The sequence below is a fragment of the Trichoderma breve genome, chromosome 2 (assembly GCF_028502605.1).
Source record: "Trichoderma breve strain T069 chromosome 2, whole genome shotgun sequence".
Taxonomy (NCBI): Eukaryota; Fungi; Ascomycota; class Sordariomycetes; order Hypocreales; family Hypocreaceae; genus Trichoderma; species Trichoderma breve.
Window position 1 is genome coordinate 2,950,141 of NC_079233.1, and position 14,504 is coordinate 2,964,644.

The 14,504-nt window shown below is 50.5% G+C and overlaps 2 protein-coding genes across 2 annotated transcripts; one reads left to right on the forward strand and one right to left on the reverse strand.

Annotated features, from left to right (window-relative positions):
* Positions 1–3,634: 3,634 nt before the first annotated feature.
* Positions 3,635–6,398, forward strand: T069G_03122 (CP2 transcription factor domain-containing protein; the record flags this gene model as incomplete). Its single annotated transcript, XM_056170332.1, has 4 exons — positions 3,635–3,648; positions 3,882–4,037; positions 4,157–4,281; positions 4,363–6,398. 4 exons carry the CDS (start codon positions 3,635–3,637, stop codon positions 6,396–6,398), a joined length of 2,331 nt encoding a protein of 776 aa, XP_056031224.1.
* Positions 6,399–11,657: 5,259 nt separating this feature from the next.
* Positions 11,658–12,963, reverse strand: T069G_03123 (uncharacterized protein; the record flags this gene model as incomplete). The annotated part of the gene is made up of 3 exons (XM_056170333.1): positions 11,658–12,435; positions 12,524–12,804; positions 12,886–12,963. The coding sequence occupies 3 exons, from the start codon at positions 12,961–12,963 to the stop codon at positions 11,658–11,660; spliced, it is 1,137 nt and encodes a 378-aa protein (XP_056031225.1).
* Positions 12,964–14,504: the final 1,541 nt, after the last annotated feature.

The window sequence follows — 14,504 nt, forward strand, 5'->3', positions numbered from 1 at the left end:
TACGTCCTACCATAAACCCTGCGATACTAAATAAATTGCATAAACCTCTCCGTCGCCTCAATGTTACACCTACCAATCAGCATCAATACGGTAGTGAGGTTTGATGCCTGATACGCCACAGTTTGCCACCCCGGGAACCTATGAGAGTCTTTGGGTGCATGCGAACCTAGCTGCCACTCCCGGATCATACGACTCGACCATCCACCCCGAAATGCCGTGCAAAGTGCGTGCAAAGTTTACAGCTCCCAGGTGGCTAGAGGCTCAACTGTAGGCTTAAACAGTCAAATGACCCCCACTGAACGGTTTGACGAGGCTCATGTTCCGTAGGGCGTCCCGTAAGCTCCTTTTTCCCTTTGTTCAGATTCTGTTGTTCAAGAGGGAAAAAAAAGGGGATGGACCAGAGCCGGCGTGTGTAGTTTTGATAGTTGATAGAAAGACGGCCCCTAGAAGCATGGATGTAGCCGGCGTTAAGCAGCAGCCAAGAGATTGAGACCCAATGCATTTTTACCCAATTGATGCATTTCTACCTAGATATCTGAAAATTAGAAGCACGCAAGGGTTATAGTCTAAGCAATGACAGGGCCGAATTGCTCGTAGATGGCGCGGCGGCCGAGCAAACGGACCGCAAAATCGCCACCTTCTTAGATGCCATCCCATGCTACGCCGTGACTAGTCCCCTTTGCTTTTTTTTTTTCTTTTCTTTTTTTCTTTTTTCTTTCCCTTTTTTCGAGAAAAGTCATCAGCGAGTGAGCGTGCGGGTATATGTATATAACACGTAGTCGATTGGTTCTCGAGAGCCTTGGTCACACCGTGTCTTTGTACTCCGTTTGGAATGCTTCGGTTTAATGCAAGCAAGGGCATACCAACTAGAGCACATGCTGCCCTTGTAAGCAACTGGCAGCGGCAGTGGTATTCTGTGCTCCTTGCATACAACCACAAGTAGCTGTAGTCGCGCGGGCACAGCCACACGGCCTGCAACGGGTCTGGCCGCTAGGCGATGAAGAGAACGCCTTCCATAGGTTTCTTTATTTTCTCATGTTGGGACCACACCCTGCCTCGGAGATTCGACAGGGCTCTTCTGCACCCGGCGGCCGAGGGTAGCAGCGTGGGACGGCGGATAGCGACCTCCCTCCGGAGGCTGTTGTCGCCTTATCAGAAGCCGGCATGAAGAGCAAGTACCTGCTGCTACCTACCTATTAATATCAGTGTCAGCGAGCAAGTGTGAGTGCCGGAGTATCATCTGATGAGCTTGGTGTTTTGTAGGTACTACAGTAGAAACAGTAATATTCAGTTGTGATAGTGGCATCGATTCTGACATACCGGGTTCTTGCTAACCCCCGGGAACACGGAACTCGCTTGTAGAGTTTTTGGTCGCCGGCCGGAGGAGATGCTGGTTTACCCACTCAGGCATTTCACATGGAGTCTGGAGTCTGGAGTCTGGAGTACGGAGTATCCCTTCCAGCTCTTCTGGCAGCGATGAGATATCGAATGCCTCCCGGTACTCTTACAGGCCTCCATCCCGTCTTGGTCCGAGTACGGCGTCGATTATTGAACAGGCCCGGCTCCCATGCCAGCCGTTAAAACAAAGGGAAGAGAAGCGAAACGAACCAGAGGGGCGTTGACATAGCGGAAAGCGAAGCTAGCGAGGGCCGGTGCACCTTGTCCAGCGTCGCGCTAGCAAATTGATTTCGATGTAGAGACAAGACAGGGAGCCTCGTGGCTGGTGGCGCCGAGGAATGAGACCAAGTAACGATGCTAGAGGGCTAAGGCCGTGTTAGCAGAGTCGCTGGCGTTATGGCGAACGGCAAATGGCACGGCCAAGTGCTTTGCTCGACGGAGGATTGTCCGGATACAGGCCTCAGATGCTGTCTGCAGCGGGATATGGCGGGCGGTGAATGCGCACTGTATCGCGCACGGTGCGACCCTGCTGAATTGGGGGGAAGTATACAAGTACACTCGTACGAGTACGGCGCAGGCTGCAGCTGCAGCTCCGGCTCTCGTGGCCAGAAACGACTCGGTGTGCATGCATGCAGACGATGCCGCCTAGGTAGCACCCGTGCTGTTTGTTACTGGGCTCTGCTTCAATGCATTTTAGGGATGGATGCCACCTGTTAGTTAGTAGGTAGGAGCTGAACGGCGCACGATGCACATTCTACAGAGTCAGTAGAAAGAAAGGCGGACCATGTAGTGGACTGTACTATACTGTACAAAAAACCCTGTACAGACAGTATCAAATCATCTGCTCAGCTGGCTGAGGCACATCGCATCCCGTCCGTACTTGCCATGTGCGCTTTTTCAATCCATCCAGGCAGGTACCTACCTTATCTTAGTAACTCTTACCGATGGGGGTTTCTTCCCTATTCTTCTGTACCGAGTCCTTCCTTTCTACCACTCGCCTTCACAAATCTTCTTTCATCCTCCTCCATCCACATATCTGACTCTCTTCTCCCACCATCTCGCTCAACTCACAAACTGGCTGCCTCCTACTACTTTGATTGGGCAAGGCCAAAAAAATATTCAACCGCGCGCGCATCCACATGCCGAACGAGTGCCTGAGTCCTCTGTCAGCCACTACTGTACGAGGAGCTACCGAAACTAAGCTGCTACGGCCCCAGCGAAAATTCTCCATCGACAGCGCTACTACCTGGGACTAGCACTGCATAAAGCTACTGCCCATGAACCTAAGAACGCTCCTCGGGGTGTGCCGATTCACCACTCACTTTTCGATCCGCTGTCGCATCTGCCCCATGCAGCCCTCAATGGCGGCACCACCCCCCTCCCCCAGCACACCAGAAATCCTCGAGCACCGCTGCGCAAAAAAAAAAAACAAAGATCCCCCCAAAGGCCAACCACGGCACCCCCAAAGCACGGAGCCACAGCAGGGGACAAGGGCGAGCCACAGCGTTGCGAGACAAGCACAGCACAGGGGCTCCACGCCTAAGACGGTCCAGAACATCAGGCCAGCTCTTACTAGGGGAAAAAGCGACCAGATCGAAAGCTTGGCCCCGCCGCCAGTTGCGTCTCTAATTAATATACACCCGACCCAGCGCCTCCATCACCAGCCGACGGGGCCTTCGAGGCAACATCTCTTTGCTCGCCCGTTTGATCATACTTTTTCTTCTCTTCACTTCGTACCATCGTTTCTCCCGTTTTGACATCCCCCGTCGCTCCCTCCCCTCGTTCCGTCCCGCGCGCTGCAAATCCGACAAGGAGACGACTTACAAGCATTGCCAGATTGGCGGCCCGGCTTTTGAGAGCTGCCAACGGTTTCAAGGGCGCCTTCGTGTCACCGGCATTGCGCTTACAGCGGCGGAGAACTCTCCGAGGTGGTGAATGAGCATCGCGGTCACAGCCAGCTTCAGCTCCCCGGTTTTGCTGGCCTCTGAGAGTCATATCCTACCCTCTCGCCTCTAACAACTGTCTTATGCGGCTTATCGCACTCCTCTCTCTTCCCTAGTAGCTCGACCGCCTATACGCTACGACGACACGTAAGAGGCAAACAGGAGTACCATTTTTGCGTGAAAGGGCAGGACCACAGAACCAGGCTGGATTGAATTTCAAACACTTCTCTTAGGTTCTTTTTGAATCTTGATAAGCGTCTCGGGGCACACAGGCGCTTCGCATCGCCGCAAACATGTTTCGTTCAAGGTGAGGCGCCTTTTATCTGTTCTGTATTGCCCATCGCGAGTACATCGTCCCCGTCTCTCCGCGGCCTATGCTATCTTCGAAACTCCAAATCAGCCTGATATGGCTTTAGCGACTTTGCACATGGGCTTTAGGTGGATATCATGATAAAGAAAAAACTGCGCAGCCTCGACTCCATACCTCCCCAGCTTTTGACTTGCCAACTTTGATATACTAACGTAGTTTGATACTTGTAGAACGAGCGCGCGGAAGCCTGATGATGAGTTATTGGCAGATTTCAGACAGCAGTTCCCAGAGGTCTCTACCGGAGTCACAGAGCCCGCCGCACCTGCCATCTCTCAGGCAACCACTGCCGTCTTTCAACCCATTATCAATGCACCCGTCAATGAGAGGTAGGTTGAGCTTCCCCCTGATCAAAAGCCGGCGCATCATGGTCAAGCTATGCTTGTCTACTTGGACCTTCTGTTTATAACGACTTAGTTCCCTCGAGTGCTAACTAGGAACACGATAGAGCACATATGGAAACTGCAGCCTTTCGAGACATGGACCCTACGCCACGAGCTGTTAATGACCCTTGGCGATTTACACCCTCACTCCTCGATGCCAATGCCTTTACCTTCAACCCCCTCACACCAGGCGTTGCCGGCGTTACGGGCGTTACTAATGTTACAACCGTTGCTGGTGTTCCAGGCATTCCAGGCGTGACAGGCGTTGCAGGTCCTCAAGCATACTATCCTCCCACACCTGGAGGATCAGGCACCTTGCTTCCGCCTCATGCAGTTGAGATAGTGCCCCCTTCCGCAATGGCTATAACCACTGGCTTAGAAACACCCCTATCGGTACCAACGACACTCGACATCATCCAACCAAGCATTGAAGTTCCCAACCTGGCGGGCTTCCCTACAATAGACACACTTCCAATCGCCCCCTTTGAGGCTTTCGTCCAGGCACCACCTCCGCAGCCAGCTTTCGTACCAACCGGCGTACCGACCGAGTTCGTACACCACGATACGGGTTACGAGACGATGGATCATGATGGATCTCCAATGGACTCGGATCCGTCAGAGGAACGAATCCCGACGATTGCCTCTGCGCTACACCCGCAGCAGCTAATGGGAATTCCGATCACTCATCCTCTCCCGGCATCTGCTGAGAAATTCCGGTTTCACTCCACGCTGAATGCCCCCACGGCTATGGTAAAGCATTCCACTGAGATCCCGGTGACTTACTTGAACAAGGGGCAAGCCTATACGTTATCCATCGTCGACACAGGTACAGCAGTTCCTATCAGCCCTGGCACTAGATACAGGACGTACGTGCGCATATCATTTGAAGATGAGCAGCAGCGACAGAAACCAGGCGTTTGCTGGAGCTTATGGAAAGAGGGCAGGGGAACAAATGAGGCTCATCAAAGAGGTGGTCGTTTACAAGCTGTCGAGTATGTCGAAGCTGGCCAACCCGCCGAAGGTGATGACAAGAGAACGCGGGTTGAGCTGGAATCTTCCTCCTTTGATGGCTTCTCCGTCGTATGGACGCCCGGTTTGAATGGTGCCGCCGAAGTCAACATCCCTGTCCGCTTCAACTTTCTCTCTACCGATTTCAGCCACTCGAAAGGTGTCAAGGGCATTCCCGTACGGCTCTGCGCTAAGACCAGCCTTTTCTCTGCAGATCAGTTACCGTCGCCTCCAGATGCCGCCCCTGAGACATGCTATTGCAAAGTCAAGCTGTTTAGGGATCACGGTGCTGAACGAAAGCTCTCCAACGATGTTGCCCATGTGAAGAAGTCGATTGACAAGCTCAAACAGCAGATTGCGCAAGCTGAGAGTGGGCTGAAGGAATTCAAACGAAAGAGATCGGGAGCTGTGGCAAAAGGAGGAATACCTGCCAAGCACAAACACAAAAGAACTTGGTCCATGTCCTCAGCCAGCTCTGCTGGTGGCGCAGCCCCCCGCTTGACGTTGGAGGATGATTTGCATTTCAAGCTGCAGACGCTTCAAGATATGTTCACGAGCACGAGGCCCGTGAGTGTTTTATATCTACGGGGCGATGAACTCGATGACCCCGACTTGCATCCTGTATCACTGCAGGGCGAATCACTACCAGGCAAGGCAGACTTTTTGCGTGAAGGGAGCAATTGGCAGGCTCGCAGCACACACAGCTCCGTTGCTGGCTCGTTGGTATCTCCCTCCCCAAGCTCACTCTCTCTAGCATCTCAAGCATCTGCTATCGGCCCCGGATTACAGTGGCAGGGTTTTGATTCTACTGGAGTCAAGAGGGTTGAAAACCCCACTACGATCAGCAAAACGGAGGAAGACGGAACCTTAAGTGGATGGATTGAGGCTCTAGGTGTCGACCCGACTTATCGACCTCCGCCTGAGCGGCCAGCCAAGCCGGTGGCTTGCTTCTACATTGCTTACTCGGGAAGACAAGAGGCTGGGAAGAAGGAGTACCACAGGGCCATCTATCTTTCATCGCGCACGCTCCGGGAACTCAACGGCCGGATCGCCGCCAAGTGGGGACTCGACGCATCCCTCATAGTCCGGACCATTCATGTGACGAAGCCGGCCGGTATCGAGGTCGAAATAGACGATGATTTCGTCCAGGAGTTGAGGGAGGGCCAAGACATGCAGCTAGAAATTGAGGATGTGGTTGAACAACCAAGCATCAAACGAGATTGGGAGATGTCCATTGACGACGGACCCGAAGGCCCTGCTGTCGTCCCGACTGGCCTGGCTCTTCGGCTCCTTTTCTAGAGATATTGCGGCTGTAATGGCACATATCCTTGCTGTTCTAATTTTGTTTTTCTTTCTTTCAGGAACCCACAGTAATTCGAGCGAGGCGGGCATGAAAGAGGGATATTCTGTGCTGGAGTTGGAAGGTGTTGATGATAATTTCAAAGATACCAAGGCGCCTTGGATTTACCACGTTGCGATTGCATACCCATCTTTACCTGGAGCTGTGGGACGGTTGCGGCGTCGTCTACCCCCATTCTGCTGGACGGGATTGGGCTCACAATGTCTGGTTGCTTTTGTTGCATTCGAATACCCCCAACCGGATCATTACTGTTTGGCAACCGCTCTCCTGATCTCTCTCTCTCTCCCTCCTTTTTCTTCTTCCTTTCTTCTCTTCTTTTTCTTATTCTTATTTTTTTTCGATTTCATAGGGTGGTTTGGATCCGGCTGTACACGCATTTAGCTAGGATATAGTACACGAGTAATTTCGGCTTTTTTTTCTTTGGAGGGTATCACCTCTTGGTCTGGGTATTACAATGGGTGGGAGGACATGGGATGTCGACATATGATATACACGCTACGGGAAGAAGGCTCTAGGCCAGGACATGCATCGCCTAATGGGAATATGACTACATATGTGTCACGCAGATAATGCCATTGAATTATTATTATTTTCTTGGACGAATCTCAAGTCATTTTTTACTTGTTTTCCTTGTTGGGAAGCTCCGCCCCTGGATATCCACAAGGAGCGTGGTGTAATATGCAGTTTGGCATACGGGCATGTACCACTCGTACCTGTATGTACAGTACAGATATTGCTTCGTCCACGCGAGAAAAGCAAAGCCCAATAAGCCCCGGAACGTTGGGCATATATGGAGAACAGCCTACCTCGTACAGGCACTAGCTCAGCGTCACTAGTATGGATGCTCAGAGCTGCCAGGATCCTCCCCCGTTCAGCAAAAAAAGGAGACTGTCGAAAAGCATTTGCACGTACGAGTACGGGGTACAGAGTACCTGCTTTTGGAGCAATGCGGCGTGGAGCAGCAATATGCGTGTCATATTCCTGTATCACCCAGTGTTTCTTCTGCTTGGTGGGAAAGGCTCGAAGTGACTGGGCCGCTTCTCAACGTCGTAGCACACTAGCTTGTGCGCCGTGGCAATCTTTGGCATGGGTCATATCGTTCTTTGCAAGGGCCTCGAGCCGCTATATGGAGTGCCGTGCTCCGCCGAGGCGGCAGGAGTATGCGACACAATAGGTTGTATACCGACGATGCTATCTCCCTGCTCCTGGAAGGCTTCTGTAATAAAGAAGCAAGAGTATTTAAAATTGCAAAAGGATGGATGTGGTCTTGAACCTGGTGTTTCTACACGTGTACCCACCGAAGATCAGTTACGGCATTGAGAACCATGTGGATTGCCGCGATGCTAAATTTGGATATTTGCATGGAGGCTGCTGCATCCACCAAATGCTTGGTACTCCATACCGAAGAGGACCAACCAATATATGATATTCGTGCCTGGTGCGGATCGAGATGAGAGCTGCTGTCTAACTCCAAAATTCCACACTAGAAGTGGGAAGCCAGAGCGCAGTCGAGAACCGGGTGGGCGCCCTCTCGTCGAACAAGAGGCTACTCGCCACCTTGTGGCTTTGCTCAAAGAGCGAGCAGCGGTTGACTTTGTGGTGTGCTGTGTGTATGCGAGGCATCACGCATGAGTCTTATTACCCAGTCGAAGAGTTAGCGAACGGGCGAATCAGCTGTGCGTGTCCATCTTCGTTCACCGTTGGGTCAAGCCAGGCCCGAGAGAAGAAAATAGCGCACGACAAGTCGCCTAGCAGCCGACACAGCAAATGGATCAATGGATGTGGACTCCCGACTGTTTTCGCAAGCTCTGTCTCGGCCCCCCTTCTTGGCTCATGTGGGCGCACACCGTGTCGCTGGTGGGAGACATGCTCGATGCCATGCATTAGCCGCGGCGAGGGGGCGATCGTTTCGCTGCTCTTTGCTGACAGCCATCGGCAAAAGACATCTGTGATCTGTTTTTCTGTCTGGTCATCGGGTCTTTGTTGGGGCACTGCGACGCGGACAGCTGGGGGCCAAAAAAAAAAAAACCACATCTAATGTTTTTTTCTCCCTTCTGTTTTGTCGCACTCAATGCCTGACACGTTCCGTCTGCCCAACGCTCCAGCCCAATGCTGATCAGCAGAGAAAGCTCTTTTCCTTTGACTGTGGCGAGTGAGCTGCGCGTCTGAATTGCATGCTGGGGGTTGGACGCTATTAAGAAAGCACTGCAGCGTGGCTGGTGTGCGGAGCCTGTCTATGGGGGTGTCTATAACACTGCACGCGAAAGAGAAAACTCACGGCTTTCAGTGGGTGTGGCTCACCGGATATTGAGCCCGAAGTAAGACAGAAATCGACAGGGGGGAGACGGAATGCTCTTTGACAAGACGACAAAGCAAAGCTTCGGCCAAGCTTCTCAGTGACAATGGTGCCGCATCCTTCATCTCAAATCTCCTGTTCTACCTTCTTCTCCGTCATTCCTTTCTCTCACATGCTATAACGGGAACTGCTGGATTTTGCTTTTGATCCTGCAAGGGTGCCAGGAACGGCAGAGAGACGGGAGCAATCCCCATGTGGCTGCATGATATTTTATTTTGAGGCTGGCTAGTGTTGCTGCATGCCAAAGGAGAGGCTGGTCGATTCTGACACTAGATTTGGCGGTAAGCCTCAGCAATGTTTCCATAATCCGTCAACGAGTCACTCGGTGTATTGTGACGGGATTGGACAAGAAGCAGCCGGTAAAAAGCATATAGGCCTGGCCCTTCTAATTTCGTCAGAAGAGTTGTTTACATATCCTCACTTGTCTCGACATGCAACGCTCTGCCTGTAGCCATATACTAGATGTTTGGCTTGTACGCGCGGCTTGCTCGCTGTACATTCGGGGAGTATCCTGCTCAAAGGATTGCTAGAGAGTGATACCAAAGATTGTGATATATGACAGTTATACCCAGCTAGTAAGGTTGAAGAATTTGATATATGTATCACCGCGTGTTCGTACTTCGCCAACCGCGGGCATATTTTGAGGAATGTACTCGTTTTCTGTAGATCAAGGGTCCCTTGTGGCAGCCTTGAAAAATCTTCCTGCATGTACTTCGTAGCTGATATACCCGGTCATAAAACTCCGAAAATAGCTTGCCGCAGGTGGTAGCACGGCTCCTTACTCCTTACTTTTCACTGTGCGGATGCGCAGCAACAGTACGATATGGCAATCATCAAACCCCCCTTTTTGGCCGAGCAGCCAAGGGTCCGTATCCAGATGGATAGCGGACTACTTTGCTGGAAGAATTCGCCGATATATTCTCTTTGACAATTGTCGAGTGTGAATGCTGTTATATCTCAAGGAAGCATTCGACGTCCTTCGCGGCTGACTCGACACCGACCAGTTCGAGGTGCCTCGTTGGTGCCTCGGTAGATGCGAAATGGAGGTTTGAAGGTTGGTTGGTTGGTTGTAGGTGACAGATAAACAGTGATTAGAGAATATGTAAACGTCTTTCCCAAATTGTCCTTTGATTGCATTTGAGAGCGCCATGAGTGATAGTCTAATCAACTGATCTTTTCATGAGGGGGTCACACGGGTCACTAGCATGTCGAATTCTGAGTTGGAGTTGTGTATAGCTTCCTATAGATGCCGGGCACAAAGCTAATGCGACACATGATCTTTGTGAGGGTTGTCTGTGGCTGATGTGCCATCTCATCTGATGAATCCTCCCGAGAGTGGATGCCCCGGAGTGCCGATCTCTCCCAGATCTACGACGGAGACTAGGCCGGCGACACCGGCCGGTTGGAAGGCCATCAGAAAGGCACGGATTTATTGACAGCTTGCATTGCCTAGCTCATGAAATGTGGCTGAGGGGTATCAACGAACGCAATCGATGGCACACAAATCTGGATTGACCAGAACAAGTCTCTGGTGCTAGGGGCATCTGTTGTGGCTCGAGTCGCCATGACCTTTGGCTTACTCCCTGTGGTCGTTTAAAGGTCAAGTGGCTTCAAATATACTCGAGCTGAATGCCGATGGAGTCGAAGTGTCGACTTTCAATGTCACGCCACAAACCTGAGGGCTGCCACATTCATCCAGTCAGCCAATTTCCAGGCTTAAACTTTGTTCTGGGGGTGAATGTCGATCTTGTCGATTTCCGCATTAGCTTGTTACAACCACGGTCCAATCAGTTCCCAGACCATTGCGCGAGATTTTCTAATGCCCAGTCTTCTTGTCTTGGTCTGGCAAACCAATAGAAACAGGTACGACTGACGGTTTAGGGAAAAGCGTGCAGTTGTCACGCTAATCTGTGGGCGATGATCTTCTTGGTCGAAGAAAGAAGTCTGAAGTGATTGTGGTTGACTCAAAGCTCGGGCTTGGAAGTGGGCATTACCCTCAAGAGAGTTACTGCAAAAGTTCATTAGACGGTGCACCGATACAAAGCTTCTCGAGGCTTTCACCTAAGCGCTGCTAAAGATGACTTACGTCTATATAACGTGATGAGAAGTTGATGAATTCGGCGCTGAATATTTCTTGGCATCATGTATCGATGTATTAAGACGTGCGAACTGCAATAAGGAGGTCTGTATTCAAGCATTTGTAACGCTTCTATCAACTTTTCAGATTACCTGTACAATTCGGCTATGTGGATTGCTGGGGGCAAGCAAACTCTGCATATGTGTAAATGAAACATGTTCCTCATCAATAGAAAGATCGTGATTCGGAATTCAGAATGCAACAGACGCCAATGGATCTTGTGAGTGGCAGTATAAATCAGAGTAGCTGGATTGACGTTTGAAGTCGGATAAAGATGAAGATAGAAGTTGTGTCAAAGAAAGAAAATAAAAAGGATAGGGGAAGGGAGGCACACGTGATTATTGAAGGCAGAAGTGGCAGGAAGCAAACCTATGGCTCTATCTTGCCGATTGGATGTGTCAGGAGTAATTTGGCATTGCCACAGGTACGTACTTGCCCAATGGATACTAAAGTACCTGATGTAATTACAGTATTTGTTATCGAGCTTCATTGAACTCTTCTGACACCGCTCTTATTATAACAGCAAGCTTGTGTAGTAGCCTCAATTATATCTAAATTATACCGAGATGTATTGATTAGAAGCAGAACAAAAAACCAAGCTCCATCATATATGTTAATATACATGTATAGAGTCTATAACATTGAATACTAATAAATGCCATTGGGGTATTATTGCAACTTATAAAGTCTCTCTCTTCTTCTCCTTCATCTTCCCGAGCTCGTCGTTTTCATCGCCGGCATCGCAAGCGGAGTTCTCTCTCCTGAACGCTCCTCATTTGTGACACCACTCGCACCATAATATATCGCCCCTTCCTCTACGCCAGAGATCCCCATGAGCTCGTGGCTATTCTCCCCATCAACCCGCTCTCTTCTGGTTGTCTTAGGCAAGACACCTCGTTTGCGCAGGTCGCGCTCGAAAAAGTAAAACTCGAAAACCTTGTCGAGGAGTTCCCGTAAGGCCATGGCAAACAATACGACGGCGGTAGTCTGGCCAAAATCCCAGTAGTTCTCATAGGCTTCTCCCTCGAGCTTCCCCTGGTTGGCAGATCGCAGGGCAAGTGTCATATAAAGATGTACGGGGAACTGCAAGAAAGCGAGAATGAGGATAGAGTGGCGCCAGCGGGCACCAGAAAAGGCAGCAGCGAGCATGACGAGGATCATCCAAGAAGCGGTGATGGAAACGTAGATTTTGTCGGCGGACGGATGGCCCGCAGTGGGAGTTGTGACGAGGTGGGTGAAGTAGCAGCGGCCGGGCTCGCGGTCAGGGGCCCAGTTGTCGAGGCTGATGCAGAGGAGGATAGTGAGAGCGAGGTACAATACGGCAAAGAGATAGGTGGCGCGATGGCGAGGGGTGAAGTGAGCGGAGCGGAGGATGGTGAAGTAACGGGAGAGAAGATGAGTGGACAAGTCTTTGGGGGCGGCTGAGCGATGGAGTCGAACGTTGCAGTAGGTCCAGCATACGAGGGCGGCGGCGCTGGAGACTCTGTGACGAATGTTAGAATGATGACGACGAGAGGAATGATCGTGGAGATGAAGATGAAAGATATATGAGAAACGGGGTGTGTCTTTACCCGACGAAGCTGACAATGTCAAACACAAGATGTAAGTGGTACGTGTCGATACTGGTGCCCAATGCAAACACAGAAATCATGTACGACGTTCCAATGACCATCTGAATGTCATTGCCGACCATGAGTATGTCCGACACACACTCAAGCCGCTTCTGCTCAATCGCAGACTCAATGCTCCCTCGAGGATGATTTCCATCGAAGAAGCCGCTTTGAGAGAAGAAGAAGGCCCAGAGAGCAAGACACAGTGATATCGTGGCTTGGCCGACGAAACCGACGATGATCTATGTCATGGCATTAGTTCACGTCATCCTTGGTGTCGTTGTTGTTGGATTCTGGCGAGGAGAGTGTTGTTGTTGACTTACACCGATGCCTGCGAGGTCTGCTCTGCCTTCACCAACGAGGACGCATTCTGCCGCTACTTCCTCTTGGAGATTGGACATGACTATTTTCTCCTTTCTTGATGGACGATGGGAATTTCAATAACGACAGATGGCAGGATTGAGGGGTTGCTGCATTGCTTGGATGCCGTGATGGTGCAGCGCGTGCAGTTACATATAGCTCAAAGCCATCGAGCTCCAAGTCTATAGGCGACTTCAAGCCTATCCAGCAACTACCGCCAGTCTTTATATATCTACGAATACCAGCCAGCGCTTCGATGATGCAGGAGAGTAAAAATCCCAGAAGGATTCTTCTTCCTCGCTAGCCATCCTCCCAAGTCAACGTCAAGGGGGCTGCCGATCTTCCTTCGTCATTGGACAACTAATCCGCTAGAGGCGCAATAAGGCTGAAAAGCGAAACTCAATTCGATCCCAATCTTTGGCTCCTTTCAACCCTAAGCCTTACATCATAATTTGCTTTTAATAAAAAATCTGTTTGTTTCTTAAGGATTTGTTGTCGCTGTCGTAGACACACGAAATTAAGAATAGAAGGTGAAATCGTAAGTCAAGATCAAGAATCCTTCGACTGAGTTGGATAATCCTCCAGGAGTAAGCAAGTGTGGCGGATGTGGCAAAGGGTTTAAGCTTGATTGGCCGCATGCAGTGAGAACAGATAAGAAGAGAGCTTATTACGGTTTAAGCTCGTTGGGTTGGAGGATTTTTGTTGGAGTAAGACGCAGTCATGGTGTTGATGGGAAGCTGAAAGGGGGGAAATAGAAGGGATCGTCGCCCCCGAGTCCCGGCTGGCACTTCGCATGGCCTTCCGGATGGGAGATCGGCATAATGGGTCCGATGGCCGACTTCAAAGGCGATATTTGACTGGCTGATAAGTCATGACTGTATTAATTTGGGGGGGGGGGGGTTGATATCGTGTTGAAGACAATTACTCAAGATCACTCATGAACGACATACGCACAAAATGATATGACCATATTCAACATCATCACGCAGGCATGAACCAAAAATCTCAATCTCAACATATAGTTTTTTGTATTATGCATCATAACATTTGCCAACAATCATTTTTGCCCCCGTCTCCCCCCTTATTCCAGCAGGCAGGCAACTTTGTCGACGTACGTACTAACCCACGGATCTTAAAGAAAACTCCAGGGCAGCATTTTCTTTTCCTTCAGAAGAACACCACCACCAGGCGTGTAAGTGCTCGATTCCCATCACTATTTTAAACCGACCATTAAAAATCGTTTCTTGCCTCGGGCAAAACAGCGGTCCGAGAGCTCGGATGCAAAGCGCAATCTTCCCTTTTCCTTGTCCAAGAAAAAACGATTGCGTTGCAATGGTGTACAAAACCAAACCAAATCCCTAGGTCCCTCAGCCACTATCCCTTTTTTCCTTTGTTTTAAAAAACAAAACCTGGCCCGCTCAGTAATAGCCCTCGTCCGAAGTATTCATACCTTGAAAACCATCGCCTTAGAATGCCGGCCTATGGGACGCCCAATTCCACAAAGCAAAAAGAAAAATAACACACATCCCTTCTGCAACACCTCTTGCTCTTCTCAAATGCACCCGGCGTAGTCTAAGCCAGT